The sequence below is a fragment of the Manis pentadactyla genome, chromosome 2 (genome assembly GCF_030020395.1).
Source record: "Manis pentadactyla isolate mManPen7 chromosome 2, mManPen7.hap1, whole genome shotgun sequence".
NCBI lineage: Eukaryota > Metazoa > Chordata > Mammalia > Pholidota > Manidae > Manis > Manis pentadactyla.
The window spans coordinates 23,176,955-23,194,307 of NC_080020.1; the positions used below are offsets into that span (position 1 = coordinate 23,176,955).

At 45.8% G+C, this 17,353-nt stretch overlaps 1 protein-coding gene across 1 annotated transcript in view; it reads left to right on the forward strand.

The window, feature by feature from the left end:
* The first annotated feature begins 5,366 nt into the window (after nt 1–5,366).
* The window catches only part of CSF1R (colony stimulating factor 1 receptor), a 28,017-nt gene continuing 16,030 nt past the window's right edge, over nt 5,367–17,353 (forward strand). Inside the window, exons 1-6 of the mRNA XM_036881546.2 lie at nt 5,367–5,579; nt 9,443–9,700; nt 10,138–10,422; nt 12,153–12,289; nt 12,912–13,071; nt 15,513–15,699. Coding sequence (XP_036737441.2) covers nt 5,531–5,579; nt 9,443–9,700; nt 10,138–10,422; nt 12,153–12,289; nt 12,912–13,071; nt 15,513–15,699 — 1,076 coding nt within the window. The 5' untranslated portion in view covers nt 5,367–5,530. The remainder of the gene's footprint in view (nt 5,580–9,442; nt 9,701–10,137; nt 10,423–12,152; nt 12,290–12,911; nt 13,072–15,512; nt 15,700–17,353) is intronic.

Here is a 17,353-nt window from a genome sequence, read left to right on the forward strand (position 1 = left end):
ACGCACACTCTTAAGTAGATAATGTTAAATTGTTTTCCCAAATATTTTCCTATTATATCAATCCAGGCCCTCACCAGCAGTGTAGAAGATTTCCCATCGCTCCATATCTTAGCCAATACTTGGTAATGGAGTTGGTTTCTATATATATGTCGTCAGGCAGAAATTGCACTTTAAAGACATATAGACAATCACCTTGGACCCACTTACTGGAAACACTGTCCTCCCCACCCTATTCCCAGCTCTGCACTGCCGCCTCTATCATTTCTCAAGAGCCCATAAGTAGAGATCATTTCTAGGACCTCTATTTTGTACCACTGACCTATTTGTCTACTTATGAGCCAATAGCAAACCCTTAACAATATTGTCTTTATATATTTCTTGTTATTCAACAGAGCAACTTTCCATTTTTTTCATCTTCAAGACTATCTTGGCTCTTCATTACCCTAAACTCTTTTTTTTTTTTGGTAGACATTTCCTTAGATGCAGGATCTTTTATTTCTGTAGGAAAGAATCCCGAAAGTGGAAAGCAGACCAACGTGCATGAGTATTTTAAATATTAACACTCTCTAGCACATTCCTTCTTACAAAGGGCATGGCAGTCCACCTCCTACCAGCAACATCAGATCAGGGAGAATCCCTTTCCCTGAGTTCTCACCAGCACTGATTTTACCAATTTTGTTAACTCTTATCTTGGTCCTAAACTTCTTCCCCATTTGTTTTATTAAGGTTCAACTAACACACAGTAAAATTCACCCATTTTAATCTATAGTTCTTTATAGTAATTTATAGTCCTGTTTTTGACAAAAGTAAATAAACAGTTGGCCCTTGAACAACACAGGTTTGAAATACTTGGGCCCACTTATATGCAGATTTTTTCAATAAATATGTTGGAAAAATTTTTGGAGGTTTGTGACAATTTGAAAAAACTAGCAGATGAAATGTGTAGCCTAGAAATACTACAAAAAATAAAATAAAGTTAGGTATATCTGATACTGTGTTATGAATATGACTATAATACTGAATGCCATAAAAATTTTATAAAGATTTGTTTATTCAAGTATAAGCTAGGTTACTGTGAAGCAATCATGTCAATTATACAAGGCTAGCATTAAGTAATCATATTGCATGAATTGTTCATGCAATATGTTCATGTAAAATGATTCATATTGCATGAATCAATGCATGAATTGTTACATCTGTAAATATGAACTACTTTTTCACATTTTTTCATTTTTGATGACTAGCATTCATAGTATGTATAACATCTACCATGTTTTGTGTCATATAAAACAATATTAATGTAGGAACAGACTTCATTTTGTAAAAAGATGATGTAAACTTACGATATTGACAAATACAATATGATACTGTAATGTATTTCTCATATTATTTTATTACTAATAATTTTTTCTCTAGATTATTTTATTGTACAAATACACTACATAATGCATATAAAATGAAAAATACATGTTAATTGACTGTTGATGAATAAGGCTTCCTTCCAGTCAACAGTAGGTTTTTTTAGGAGTGTCAAATGTTACACTCGAAGATGGGACTGCACAGAGGGTCAGCACCCTTAACCCCCACTTTGTTCAAGTCAACTGTAGTCACCACACAGACTTTATGGTACACAGAGCCTAATATTTACTATCTCGTTCTTTACACAAAAATTTTGCCAATGTCTGCTTTAGAAAGTCTGATATCTTTTCAAGTAATTAAGAGTAAGATTAAATATTTTAAATATTTACCTTTATTATTCCTAGCACTCTTTACTTTTGTCTGTATATCTAAGTTCTGTTTGGAATCATATTCTTTTGCCTGAAGAGCTTCCATTAACATTTTTTTCTTTTGCAGTGCTGGCAATGAATTCTCTGTTTTTGTTTTTCTAAGAAAATCTGTATGCCTTCTTTTTTCAAAACTTTGAGGTAAAATCCACATAATATAAATTTAACCATCAACCATTTTAAAGTGTACAATTCAGTGACATCTAGGACATTCACAATGTTATGCAACCATTCAACTCTATCTAGTTCATACATTTTCATCACTCTAAAAGGAAACATTGTCCCAATTAGCAGTCACTCCTGATTCTCTCCTTCCCCCAGCTCCTGGTAACCACTAATCTACTTTCTCTCTCTGTGGATTTATCTATACAGGATGTTTCATATAAATGTAGTCATAAAATATGTGACATTTTGTGACATGTATAAGTATTTCATTCCTTTTTTATGACTGAATAACATTCCATTGTATGGTCTATCCATTTATCAACTGTTTTCACTTTAGGGTCATTGTGAACAGCTCTGCAGTGAACATTCATGTGCAAGTATTTGTCTGAGACCTGTTTTCACTTCTTTGGATACATCTAGGAGTGTAATTGCTGGGTCCTGTGGTAATTCTATGTTCAACATGTGAAGGACCTATCAAACTGGTCACCACAGCGGCTGCACCATCTTATATTCTCACCAGCAACTGCAAGAGTTCTAATTTCTGCTCTTCCTTGCCAACACTTGTTATTTTCTGATTTTTTCATTCGTGGACAACCTAGTTGGTATGAGGCAGAATCTCACTGTAGTTTTGGTTTGCATTTTCCTGGTGACTAATGATGTTGAGCATATTTTCATGGGCTTGGTCATTTGTATATCTTCTTGGGAGAAACGTCTATTCGACTTTTTGTTCACTTTTAAATTGAGCTGTTTTGTCTTTCTGTTGTTTAGTTATAAGAGATATAAATATTCTAGATACCTAACCTTTATCAGATATGATTTGCAAACATTTTCTCCCATTCTCTCTTTATTCTCTTGCTAGTATCCTTTGATGCACCAAAATGTTTAATTTTGATGAAGTCCAATTTATCTGTTTTTTTCTTTGATTGCTTGTGTCTTTGATGACATACCTAAGAAATCATTTCCAAATCCAGATCCTGGATATTTTCCCTCCTATTTTTTTCTAGGAGGTTTATAGTTTTAGCTCTTATATTTAGGTCTTTGATCCATTTTGAGTTAATTTTTATATATGGTGTAAAATAAGGATCCAACTTCATCCTTTTGTATGTGGATATTTGTTGGAAAAGACTGTTTTTTCCATATTGAATAGTCTTGACACCCTTGTTGAAAATCAGCTGGCCACAGACATGAGGGTTTATTTTTGGACTCTCAATATTCTATTGATCTACAAATCTATCCTTATGCTGATACACTGTTTTGATATCTGTAGCTTTGTTTTGAAAGTTTTTAAGTGGGGAAGTGTGACTCCTCCAACTTCCTTCAATTTCAAGATTATTTTGGCTATCCGTAGTCTCTTGAAATTCCATATACATTTGAGAATCAGCTTTTCCTGCAAAAAAAGGCCATTGGGATTTTGATCAGAACTGCACTGAATCTATAGATCACTCTGGGGAGTACTGCCATCTTTACAATATTAAATCTTCCAATCAATGAACATGAGACTTATTTCCATTTATTTAGTCTTCATTTCTTTTAGCAGTGTTTTGTGGTTTTCAGTGTCTATGTCTTACATCTCCTTGGCTAGCTATTCCCAAGTATTTTTATTCATTTTGATGCTATTGCAAATAAAATCATTTAATTTCCTTTTTGGGTTATTCATTGCTTGTGTGCAGAAATACGACTGAACTTTTGTGTGTTGCTCTTGTATCCTGCAACTTTGCTGAACTCATTTATTAGATCTCATAGGGTTTTATTTTGGTAGATTCTCTAGAATTTTTCTCTATATGGGATCATGTCATCTGTGAATCTGTGAAAAGGGGTAGTTTTACTTCTTCCTTTTCATCTGGATACCCTCTTTTCCTTTGTGATTGCTCCGGCTAGAACTTCCAGTAAAATGTTGAGTACAAGTGGTGAAAGTGGCATCCTTATCCTGTTCCTGATCTAAGGGAGAAGTTTTCACTCTTTCATCAAGTTTGCTTTGAGTTTTTCATATATGCACTTAATCATACTAAAGATGTTGCATGTTATTCCTAATTTATTGGGTGTATTGTCATAAATTATGATAGATTTTGTCAAAGGCTTTTTCTACATCAGTTGAGATTATAGTGTGGGATTTTTTTTCTTCTTCTCTTAGTGTGGTGTATTAGATTTTCATGTATTGAATCATCGTTGCATTTCTGGAATAAATACCACTTAGTCATGGTTTATAATCATTTTAATATGCTATGGGATTGGTTTGTGAATATTTTGTTGAGAATGTTTGCATCTATATTCATAAGGGAAATTGGTCTATAATTTTCTTTTCTTGTGATGTCTTTTTCTAAATTTGGTTTCAAGGTAATGCTGGCCTCATAGACTGAGTTGAGAAGTGTTCCCTCATCTTCTATTTTTTAAATTAGTTTGAGAAAGATTGGGGTTAATTCTTTAAGTATTTGGTAGAATTCACCATTGAAGTTATCTGGTTCTGGAATTTCTTTATTGGGAGGCTTTTGATTACTGATTTAATCTCTTTATTAGTTATAGATGTATTCAGATTTTCTACTTTTACTTGAAGTCCGTTTTGGTTGGTACTCATGATTACTAAAGGTTCAAATCACTTTCCTGAAAATAAATGCATATATAAAACATATTACATGTACCTGAATACGTGGAAAAATGATCATTTTCCTGGATCAATGTTATGCTGTGAATTTTTAGTTTCAAGGAGTAACTTTATGACCATGCTATTTACAAATAAGAAGCAAAATACTAAGAGAATCAACTAAAAGGAATAAAAGCAATTGACTTCAGAAGAGCAGAGGATAAAGGAATGCTACTTTTCTTAAGAATTAGAGCAGCACAATTAGACTCTTTGTTTAAATAAATAAATAGCTTAATTGATCCATGAAAAAGGAGTTCCACAACCAAGCTTCCTGAATTCAAATCCCAACTCCATCATCTGGTAGCCATACGAGCAAGTTTAAGGTGTTTGATATCTCTGAGCCTCAGTTTTCCCATCTGTAAATGGGAATGGTAACAGCACTTACCATATAAAGGTTTTGTGGGAAAATGAGACAGTGAATGTACAGGGCTTGGCTGGTGAGTGTCCTGTAAGTGTTAGCTTCTTGCTGCTATTATCAGGTCTCCCACACCAACCCAATTACCCTTTATATTAGCCAGAGCCGCCTGATTGCTCTGGAGACGCCCATTTAATTGTGCTACTGACTGCTTGACCTTGGGGAAGTGCCCTGTCCCAGGGCCCCTTGGAGGAGGCTTCAGAGGGGCCCAAACTTAGCCAGCACCCCAGGCTCAGGCTGGCCCACTCCAGACTCCAACCCCCACCCCTTGGCGGGGGTTGGGGGTCATAGCTTTGTTTTCTTCTAAAGACCCAGGATTTCCAAACTCTGTGGTTGCCTTGCCTAGCTAAAAGGGGAAGAAGGGGATCAGCCCAAGGAGGAGGAGGAGGAAGAAGAGGAAAGCAAGACAAACAGCCAGAGCAGCAGAGAGGAACGCTGTCTGGCGGTCCCTGAGGAGACAGCAGCTGGGAGCCCGTGTCTTGCCCGCCTCCCAGCCCTGCATCAGCCTACTGCCTCCCCATTGAGGCCATGGGCCCAAGGGCTCTGCTGACCCTGCTGGTGGCCACAGCTTGGTATGGTAAGTGCAGAACTGGGGATTCAGGGCAGAGCAGGGGAGTGACGGGGAGGACCCCTGTCAAAAAAGTCTGTAAACGTTTGCCCCTCACTGGGTGTCCATACTCTGTGCCTCCATTTCCTCAGCATAGACTGCAGGTTTGTGGGTATCTGCTTCAGAGAGACAATGAAGCAAAAAGAGAGTGTGGGAGGAGTGGCTTTCCCCCGGGCCAGGACTATACGTCTGTCCCAGCTCAGACACGACTCACCATGTGCCCTGAGCAAGCCCCTGGTGCTCCCAGGGCTTTCTTATCCACCTATTCAATGGCAGGTGTTGGGGTGGTAAGGAATGGACTAAAACAATGCTTTTCAAACCTTATTGTGCATAAAATTACCTGGACATCTTGCTACAAAGCAGATTCTGACTCAGTAGGTCTCTGGTACAACCTGAGATTCTGTATTCCTAACAGCAGCTAGAAGACACCAATGGTGCTGGTCCAAACCTATACTGAGTAGAAGCACAGATTCTTAAGTATACAGTTTGATGAAGTTTGATAAATGTATATGCATGTGTACCCACCATTCCAATTAAGATAGGGACTATTCCTCTCCAAAAAGTTTGATGGCTCTGTCAGCTCTGCCAGCCTGTGACTCACTGATGTTCGGCAGAATCTGACTTGGGAAGGCCCAAATGGGCAGCGTTCCTTTCTTGGGAGCCTTGGGTAAGGGGTCAGATGAGAGATAAGGTTATCCTCTCTGACTCAGAAGAGAGAAATTTAGGAGAAGAGAGTATAGGGCTAGGGCTAGAGGGAGGTGTGTGGTGGGTAGGATAGCGAGGATCACCCAGGCCAGAGCCCTTGCAGACCCCACCCCACCACTTCTGGTGGCAGGATCAGTGATGCAGAAACTCCACTTGGGAGGGTGCTTAATGGAGGGGAGGGGCCGAGCGCTTGGTTCATAGCTACAGTCGGCCCAACAAACATGTATTATATTTGATCACAAGCTTATCTGAAGGGACTCAGGGCAGGATGGGGAGTGGGGATGAAGCAGAAGGGCAGCCTCAGTTCTGGCCTCTCCTGGGGCTGTGGGACACTGAGGAATAGGCACATCTGGTCCCTGACAATAGCCCACTGAAGGTCTTTCTTTAACTCAGTCCATCTCAATGGTCTTGAGAGTCTGTTCTTTTTTATTGAGATATCACTTACCTTGAGCAGAAAGCACAGATTCTTAAGTATACAGTTTGATGAAGTTTGATAAATGTATGTGCATGCGTACCCACCATTCCAATTAAGATAGGGACTATTCCTCTCCAAAAGGTTCATGGGTTTTCTTTCACTGCCTTGGCCTGTCCTTATGCCCAGAACTTGCTTTTGGGACAGCACTGTGGGGAAAAGAGGGTTGTCCAGAATGCAGCCCCCAAGGAGAGAAGAGATGGGGACAGCGGGCTGCAAACCTAAGTTCTCTCCCTAGTAGACCAGTGGTGAATGAATGGGTGTAGGGGGACTGCTGTTGAGGGAGTTTGGGGACAGGTTTAGAATACCTTAGAGATGGAAGACTCGCTGAGATCCTGGGCTGGGAAGGGGCTGTGTCCTAGGTCTTGGTGTGTAGTGTGTGTGTGTGTGTGTGTGTTGAAGGGAAGGCGTATAGGTTGGGAGACATCCTAGGAGCTGTGGTAAGAGTGCTGGATTCTGGACAGGCACAGAAGGGGTTCTTGGTCAGTGTTCACCAAGCCACAGTCCCCAACCCAGGGAGGACAGGGGACTGAGCAGGCTCTCCCTTACCGCCAGTTGAGCCAGCAAGGGGAAGTTGGGGGCGGAAGTTGAGGGTGTCAGCTCTGCCCTTCGTGAATATCTGGGACAACAGGACATCACAAAACAGGACTGCTGTCTCTTGCTGACCACAATTCCACGAGGCCAAGGCAGCGGCTAGAGAGACAGGCAATGAAGGGGAAGAGACAAGGTGCCTGTGGGACCAGGTGGCTGCAGAAGTGGAACACAGATTCACAGAATCTGAGAACACAGTCACCGGATGTGACCCTTAGAGGTTAAAACTTTAGATAGCAGAGTCTCAGGATCAGAAAGGAGGCTGAAAATGTAGCAGTTGATGCAGCAGCCCAGAGCAGGAGCAGCTGGCAGAGCCAGGGCTGCATATCACCTCACTGAATTCTCCTAAGACCTCAGAGGTGGGAACCTGGATTATTCCCATTGGTTGGAAGAGCAGCCTGAGGGTCAGAGAGGTTAAGCAACCTACCCTGCTAGTAAGGGAAAACCAAGTTGCAGACTCAAGTTGGTGTGACCCCATAGTTCAAGCTCTTCCCTGCAATAAAACCCCAGCCTGGGGCCCAGCATTGCTGTAGCTATAATCAGGCACACCAGCTCCGTTGGGATTTACCAACAGCCTGCCAAAAATGGTGCTTACCCCTCTCTCTGGTGGTCACATGATGCAGGAAGGCTACAACCCCAAGTGCTGGCTTTGGCAGTATTCACTAGTTCATTCAATCTCTATGCTGATCAGAAGCTCAGGCAGAGAGACTGCACATCTCTGATGGGTACAAAATCAAAACACAGATTAAGCCATCCTGAAATAATCTGACAGATCTTTCCAATTCTAGGGTCTGTGGTGGAGGTGGAGTGGAAATACCCACTCAAGGAGCTCTGTGCAGTTCAGTGGAGCAGCTCTGAATTTCCCCAATGCCCTGGGCAGAATGTCCACGTCCCTGTCGCTGTAGCAGAGGGGTTGGAGTCACTCGGGGCATCCAGTGGGTCAGGGCAGCCCAGGATGCTGTAATGCCCAGCAGGTGGCACCCCTCACCTGGGGGCGTCTCCCCAGGAGGGGACAGTGGCCGGGAGGGCCAGGAAGCAGAAGTGAGAGCACCCGAGGAGAAGGGCCGCAGGCTGAGCGGAAACTGGGGGCCGGGCTGGGCACCAGCAACGTGTTTCCGCCTGCACAGGCCAGGGGCGCCTGGCAGCCCCTCCAAGGCCTTGAATCAGCTCTCACTTCCCTCCTTTGCCCCTATTTTAGGCCTTACAAAAGTGCTGACACTGCAGAGGCAATGGGCCTTCTTCCTGGAGGCCTTGACATGGGTTTTGGGTTTCAAGTTCTCTTTTCTCCTTCAAGAAAATTTTCCTTAAAAGAGATAAAACACAACAATGCTGGGTGCTGTGGTGGATGGCTGGGGGCCAACAAGATAATAAATACAATGCTTAACCCTTACTGAGTATTTATGCAGTGACAGGTGATGTTCTAAAGGCTTTCCATGCATTTAAACCTCCTGACACCCAAATAAATGGGTACAGTTATTGTCCCATTTTATAGATGGGGAAAACTGAGGCACAGAGTCTCTGAACCATCTGCTGTGCTATAGTCCAGATGTCCAATGGTGAGAACAGGCACAGAAGAAGACTCCTGGGAGCTTTCTAACTCCACTGGGCCATCCCTTTTTTTCTTTCCCATATGAATTAAGTGGGAGGACTTTGCCATGAACATTCCATTCATTCGTTTTTGTCTTTGCTTGTTCGAGCCCCTTGCTTTGAGCCAGGCCCTGGCTTGGGACTATGGATGCCCACTTTGTACATGAGGCTGAAAGAGTCCACTCCTGGGCAGAAAGATGATGTAATCACAGCTGGGCAGACTGAGGCAGGGGCTGGAGGAGTCCCCCTGGGACACAGGCTGGGTGGGAGGCCAAGGAAGCCCCTAGCCTCCCTTTCTCAGAAGAGGGACCTGATCAGATGACCAGAGTGGAGCAGGGACCTGTTCAAGGTTATCTTACAAGTCACAGCTGAACCCCAGCACCATCCCTGCCAGGGCAGCACCCATCTCAGAGGCTGGGAATAGCCCAAAGGATGTCACCTCAGGCCTCACTTCTGTCTGCTATCTGCCCCCCACCAGCTAAAGGGGTCCCAGAGATAGAGCCCAGCGGCCCTGAGCTGGTTGTGGAGCCAGGCACAGTGGTGACCCTGCGATGTGTGGGCAATGGCAGTGTGGAATGGGACGGCCCCATCTCTCCGCACTGGACCATGGACCCTGATGCCCCCAACAGCATCCTGACCACGAACAATGCCACCTTCCAAAACACGGGAACCTATCGCTGCACTGAGCCTGGAAGCCCCCTGGAGGGAAGCGCCACTATCCACATCTATGTCAAAGGTGAGGACTCTGAGCCTACTCCCGAAGGGCCCAGCCCAGCAGGCTCCACCAGGGCTGGGCAGAAGGGCTGGGCTCTAATATTATCAACCATCAGAAACGAGCTACACATTTGTTGATCACCTGCCATGAAGAAGGACCAGTGACAGCACTTCCAATTTAATGTAATCCTCACAACAACCCTGTGAGGGAGGTTCTAGGATTATGCCCATCTTCCAAAGGCTAAGAGGGGTTGAGTCATCTGCCCAAGGTCACACAGCATCAAGTTGGGCTGGACCTGGCTCCAGCGTCCCCACTAAAGCAACGGGCTAAGATTCCCTGCTATTGTGTGACCTCAGGCAAATGATCAGTATCTCTGAGCTTCCCTGTCACCAGTGTCCAGGGACTGCTTGGCACAGTGGAGGGACTGCAGTTTTAATCCTGTATCCCTTCTCCCCCAGACCCTGATCGGCCCTGGAAGGTGCTGACTCAGGAAGTGATGGTGCTGGAAGGCGAGGACGCGCTGCTGCCCTGCCTGCTCACCGACCCAGCACTGGAGGCGGGTGTCTCGCTAGTGCGAGTGCGGGGCCGGCCTGTCTTGCGCCAAACCAATTACTCCTTCTCGCTCTGGCACGGCTTCACTGTCCACAGGGCCAAGTTCATTGAGAGCCAAGACTACCAGTGCAGTGCCCGGGTAGGCGGCAGGATGGTGGCATCGGTCAGCATCCGGCTTAAAGTGCAGAAAGGTGCGTGGGGCAGAGGGACAGGCCAGGTGTGGTCGCAGGGACGGAGAGCTATCAGATATGTGAGTGGTGGCAGGACCTGGGCCTGAGGAGGGCAATGGGTGTCCTCCTTCTTTCACGTCTTCCTTCCAATCACACTGCAGTCATCTCTGGGCACCTACTGGGACAAGCAGGGGGCGTCAGGCCAGGGGAGACAGACCGCATGCAATAACTCAATGGGCAAGACCATTTCAGATCATGAGACCCGCTATGAAAATCACCAGACAAGGTGATGGGATTGAAAGTACGTGGGGTTGGGGACAGGGAGAGCCACGCTGAGAGAATGACACTTTATTGGAGCCAGAATATGAATGATGAGAAGGAGGTGGCCCTGCTAGGACCTGCTCCAAGCAGAGACAGCAGGTCCAAAGTCATGCGGTGGAAACAGGTTCCACCTGTTCTGGGAACAGAAGGCAGGCCCAGAGCTCTCCCGCCTGCCCAGATGTGGATTTCCCATGCAGTGCCAGCCTGAGGCTGGGCACTGGGCATGTGAGGGAGGAGTGGTGAGCCACGCCACGGGGAAATGGTGGTGCATGCCTCGGACAGTGCTGACAGTGGGGGTGACAATAGTAGTGACGTTTCACTCCTTTTCCCCCTTGCTCCTGGTGAGCTGGGGACGGGACCTGGTTTCTGGAAGGACTGGTGTGAGTAAACAGGGCTCCAGGCTCAGGCCTGGGCTTGAGACAGGACTCAGGCCCCTATAATGAGGACCAGGGCCAGAGTGGCATGGCTGTCCCAAGGCCCTGGGCTCTGAGGCCACAAAACCTGTTTAGGAAGTCAAAGGACCCCTCTCCGTGGGCCAGGGAGGCCATTAGGGCTCTTTCCTTGCACGTCATCTTGAAGAGCCCTGGGACCTAGTTCTGCTATGACCTCTTTAGTGACCTTGAATGAGTCCTTTAGTGTCTCTGGACTTGGGCAACTGGATTAGATCATCTTTCACCAACAGCAACAGCCACAAACATGAATCTAGCGCCTACTATGGGTCAGGCACTGGACTAGCTGCTGGGGTACTGTCCTCACGGATCTGCCACCCTCCTGGGAGAGACAGACTTGAGAGAACGCAAACAAGAAACTGCCGCAGAGAGCTGGATCTGTGGGAGGGAGGCTGATCCGGCTGACCTGGCCACAGTAGACCTCTCTGAGGAATGTCTGAGCTAAGGGGTGAAAGATGGGGACAGCCCCCCATCTGAGGTGCAGGAGAAAGGGCATTCCAGGAGGTGGGGCAGTGCAAAGTCTGTGGCTGGTGAACCAATGTGGCTGCAGAGCAAGGAGGAGGTGCTGGGATGCTCAGTGCCAGGGCCTGGGTACCTGGGGAGGACTTCGGCTTTGGCCTGAGAGGGGCAGGAAGCTACCCAATACTGGCACAGGAGACAGGCATGATCCAGTTTACATTCTTCAGGAAGCTAGCTTGTGGAACAGTCAGACAGGCAGCAGGGGTCCCTCCCTCCTGGTGGCTGCTGCAGGAGTCCAGAGCAGAGAACGGCAGTGAGACTGGGGAGAGGGGGTGCTGAGGGAGGGAAGTGGTCCATTAAGGAGACCAAGACTTGCTGTGGGAGAAATAGAGGCATCAAAGCTGCCACCCAGGATTTGGGATGGGGGCATGGCTGGGGCCCTGGCCAGCAGCCTGGCTCATGGCACAGAGAAGGATGACATCTCTGGCCTGGGTGCTCAAGGGTCCCTTCCCCTGATCTCAGTTGTCCCAGGGCCTCCAACCTTGATACTGAAGCCTGCAGAGCTTGTGCGGATTCAAGGAGAGGCTGCCCAGATCATGTGCTCAGCCAGCAACGTTGATGTCAATTTTGATGTCTCCCTCCTACATGGGGACACTAAGGTCAGTCCTTGAGGAGACAGCAGGGTGAAGTTTGCCTACCCGCCAAGCACACCTAGCCCTGCAGGATGGAGCCCCACCCAAGCTGGCTTTCTGGGCTGAGGGCATAGCCCAGGCCAAGAAGGCAGTGGGCTCACCCAAGACCTCACTGCCCGTCAATAGCTGGTCCAGAGCCAGAGCTCAGGCTCACATCACTGAATCTTGTGGGGGTGGGGTGGGAAAGGCAGTACTCTATCCCCAGATGTCAGCTCACTTCCGAATTTGCAAGGGGTTCCTAGGCTACCTTTGAAGCCAAGGAATATAAGAAACGACTCTGGGAGAGAGGTAGGAAGAGGGAATATTCCCAGAAGGGAATGCATTAGGCTGCTTCTCAGAACCTTTTCCCATCCCCTGTGCCAGGCACAGCCTACACCATTTACATGCACTATCTTATTTATTTCCCACTAAAATCCTAGAAGCACAGACCAGTATTATTCCCATTTTCAGATGAAGAAACTGAAGCTCAGAGTTCAGTCCCTTGCCCAGGGAAGGGCAGATAGTAATCCTTAAAGGCTGAGGATTTGAACCCAGATTTTTCTAATCACTAAACAACCTTGTATACCATTTCCATTTCTTGTGGTTGCAGCTCACAATCTCTCAACAATCTGACTTCCATGATAACCGTTACCAGAAAGTCCTGACCCTCAACCTCGATCACGTAGGCTTCCAAGATGCTGGCAACTACTCCTGTGTGGCCACCAACGCCCGAGGCGTTCACTCCACCTCCATGGTCTTCTGGGTGGTAGGTGAGCATCAGGTGGGGAGGGTTGGCAGGGATCCTGGGGCAAGGAAGGTGCGTAAGGGGACTGAGAAGGAGGGAGAGGAGGAGGCGGCACTGCTAACACTTCCACTAGAATCCCCCTACCCTGGGCCTGGCTAGGGAGCCATGTCTCTGGGATCCTTCCTAGATCTTCCACCAGAACCCCTCTCTCCCTCCTTGGAGCTCTTACAGTGCACTGCTACATCTCAGCAGTCACTGAATAAATGTTTGTGTTCATTCATGCCTCTGGCCAGACACTGTTCTGGATGCTGAGGATATAGCTGCAGATGAAACAGATACAAAACCCCTGCTCACAGGAAGCTTTTGCTCTATTGGTCTAGACAAGCAATGAGCAAGATAAATAAACCAGTTCTGTAGGGTTTTCAGTTTAAAATTAGGGTGGTCATCAAGGAAGAGCTCACTGGGAAGCTGACATTTAAGCAAAGACTTGAAGTCGCTGAGGGACTAAACTCAGCAGATAATACTGCAGAAAAGACCTCCTGGCAGAGCAACATTCTGAAGGCAGGGGGACTGTGCTTGCCACATGCAAGACACAAGCCAGTCAGTGTGGCTGGGGCAGAGCACAGGAGGGAGAGTGGTACAAGATGACACCAGAGGCATGAAAGGAGAAAGTGGCAGATCCCACAGGGCCCGGTAGGCCAATGCAAGGACTTGGGCTTTTCCTCTTGAGAGAGATGGGGTGCTGATGGAAGGTTGAGCAAAGGAGTAACATGATTTGGCTTGGATAGAACAAGATTTAACATGGCTTTCTGGTGCTTTTTTGAGGACTGTCTGTAAGGAGACAAAGGTGGAAGCAGTGAGATGATTTAGTCCAAGCAAGAGGTGATGGGGACTTAAGGTGGTGATGGTGGAGGTGGTGGGAAGTGGTTGGAGCTAGGATGGATGGATGGATAAATAAATAGATGGCTAAGGGGGAGAGAGAGAAGCCTTGACCTAAAAGCTCACAGATTACTTGGAGAGAGAAGATAGATATCTGAAGGGAGAACCAGATGCATGAAGTAGAGCAAACATGGTACCTAATTAATGTATAGTCTAGAAGGGCAACAGGAGTCCAGAGACCTGGAGTGATAGGTGGGGCCTCCCTGGTGCAGATGAATCTTTAAGGATGAAATGGATCTAAATAGAAGGGAGAACAAGGATAGGGGTCATGGTAGAGGAAAAGGCTTAAACACAACCTCCACGGTCAGAACAACTGTGGTGTGTTTGGGGGATGTTAAGGAGACTCAGATGGATAGAGCAGTGAGTGAGTGAGTGAGTAGGAAAAAGAGATGGGCACAGGGAGATTGAGTGAAGAGAGCCTTGAATGCCAAGCTGAATAGTGGAGCTGATAGGGAGATAGGGGGCTTCTCAGCAGGTGTATCACAGGGTAAAAGAGTGAATTTTAGATTTCATAGAATTGATTAAGGAGAGGGGCCCTTAGAGACTATCTAGTCCAGAAATTTCTGTAAAGTCTTGGAGGATTAGAGAAGGTATTTCAGGGCTTCCATTAAAGTCACAGAAAGGCTGAGCAAATGAGGGTTCCTGGGACAACTCCTTTGCCTGAGATTCAACTAGAGCAGCTTGATTTTAATTCATGCAAGATTTAATTAGAAGAAACTAGTCAGGACTCTTTCAGGTAGAAGTAACAGAAATCAATTCAAACTAAACTAATTAAAAGAAAATTTTATTGGCCTCATAGCTAAAATCCCATGGATATGAGCTTCAGGTAGAGTTGATCTAGGTGTTCAGGTAATCTGGGACAAGGTAATCTGGGACTAGGTTCAGGTGGATAAGAACCTGTTGCTTCCCAATTCTCAGCTCTACATTTTTCTGTGGGACCCCTAGCAGCACCAGGCTTGGCAATCCCAGTGGAATGAGGGCTTCTTTTTTCCCAGAGTTCCAATAAAAATCATGGACATAAGTGTCATGGACTCACGAGCCTTCCCCAAAACAGTCACTGGCCCAAAGGAGACATATTACCCTGATTGGCTAGATCACATGACCACTTTAGAGCTGGATGTGAAAGCTTCACTGATTGAACTACTACCAGAAGAAGGAGAAATGGGTGAGGCCCTGTGAAAAAGCAGACTTTTTTTTACTGCTGCGAAAAATTTTTTTAAGATATGTTCCATCTCTTCATTATACAAAGAAGGAGGTATAGGCTCCAAGGAGGATATAAATTTGTCCAGGTTCTCCCAGGGATTCAGTGAAGAGAAGAGCTTGGAGCTTTGTGTTTCTGCAGTGGGTGGTGGAAAGAGAGTGTCAGAGGGCATGTCTTGGGTTGGAGTGGGGTAACTGTGTGCCTGGCACATAGTAGGTTCTAAGGGATGGTACAGCTGAATGACTGGATTAATGGGTGGGTCACCAAATGAACAAATTAGGACATATTCCCCCTAATGCCAGCTCTCTGTGTGTTTTGCTTTCCAGAGAGCGCCTACTTGAACTTGACTTCTGAACAGAACCTCTTCCAGGAGGTGACCGTGGGTGAGAAGCTTGATCTCAAAGTCAAGGTGGAGGCCTACCCAGGCCTGCAGGGTCTTAACTGGACCTATCTGGGACCCTTCTCTGACCAACAGTCCAAGCTCACTTTTACCACTAACAAGGACACATACAGGTACCACACATAAGCCCCCATCTGGATAGTCTTACAGGTGGATGGGGAATTCTTCAGCCAGGAGGCAGGACACCTGGGTCCTGCCTCAACCTGCTATGCGACCTTGAGCAAGTCCCTTCCCCTTTCTGGGTCTCCATTTCCCTGACCATGGAGAGCCTCAATATCAGTCATCTGTGGTTGAGGTTTAGATCAAATTGGCTTACCCCTCTGGGCTACATCCTTGGGAAATCCAACGCTGTCCTCAAGAACTCTAGCATTTTTTGGGGTGTGCATCTCATGGTCACTCAAGAACTCTTAGTCTCATTCATCTCCTCTTTCATAGCCAAAACAAATGTAGAAGACAAAGCCCCATGATTTCTACTCTTACACACACTCTGATAATGACTGAACAGAGAATCTGCCACAAACAGTTTTGAGGGGCAGAGGGATTGACATAACACAATCACAGATACATCGGAAGTTCTTTAAAGGACTGTGGTCACCTACCTCTGAGAATTTCTCACTGGTCTTTCTTCTCAAAACTCTTCTCATAGAGTGCCATCTAACTCCACAGCCTCTTTTCTCCCAGCTCTCCGCTTCCAGAATCCTGCTTATCTCACACATACGATATTTTAGGAATTTTTTTTTTCCTGTGCCCTTATGGACTATGTCCTCAGGATCTTACTTTTCCATTCAAAGTGGCCTAACCTGGTAGGTATCTAAACAGGAGTTCCCTCCATAGGAGGAACACTGATACCAGGTTTTAAAATGATAGTTTCTTTGCCCTCTTCAATTTGAATGAGAGAGTACAGCTCGACCAAGGATAGCAAATATGAGGTACATGGGAGATGACTTCCCCTCCCACACTCATGATGGACGTCACTAATCCATTTTTTAACTCTTTCCTTCAGGGTCCAGAAACAGCTTCAGAGTCCTCAGCACAGTCTCCAGGCAGTGTTTTAATCATAATTGGCTCATGAGAGGAGGCTTGTTGGTCATCCCTGGACTAGACAATCCCTTACACATCTCGGAACTCCAAAACTCTCTGGGTTCTCTTTCTAGCTCCCAGAGCCTAGACCTCATTCATTCTGGGACTCTTGCTTGTAGGTTGTGAGAATCAACAAGGATGTTCCCTTCTCATCCTTTCTGGCCAGGATTTCTAGCTTTCCCTCATCTTAAACAGAAGTTCTGAATCTGGAGTCTATAGACCACTGGGAGGGGGCTGGTCCATGGACAGGCTTCAGGAGCCCATAAGCAACAGGGACACTGTGGAAAGGAACCAGGGAAATCCCTTAAAATACATTCAGCACAGGGCAGATGAGCCTGGCACCAAACAGCCACTGAACTTAGCTCATAAGATGGGTGTGTTCATGATGGTGACTTTGAGTCATGCAAAAAAGTTAAATTCTTTCAGCCTAACAGGTAGATGTTAGTTATAGTAAACTGACACCTTAGAGGGGTCCTGTACCCCAAAGGTCTGGGTGAATGAGAGTGCCCTTTGCATACCATAGGCGTTAGTCTAGCAGTGGCTGCAGATATTTTCCAAGCAAGAGCTGGTAATTTGCTATAATTCATTTTCTAAAGATTACTTATTAAAAATTACATGTTCATTATGGAAAAATTATGAAATAGAGTTTAAGAAAATAATAAAGCAGAAAATTACCTGGAATGAGTT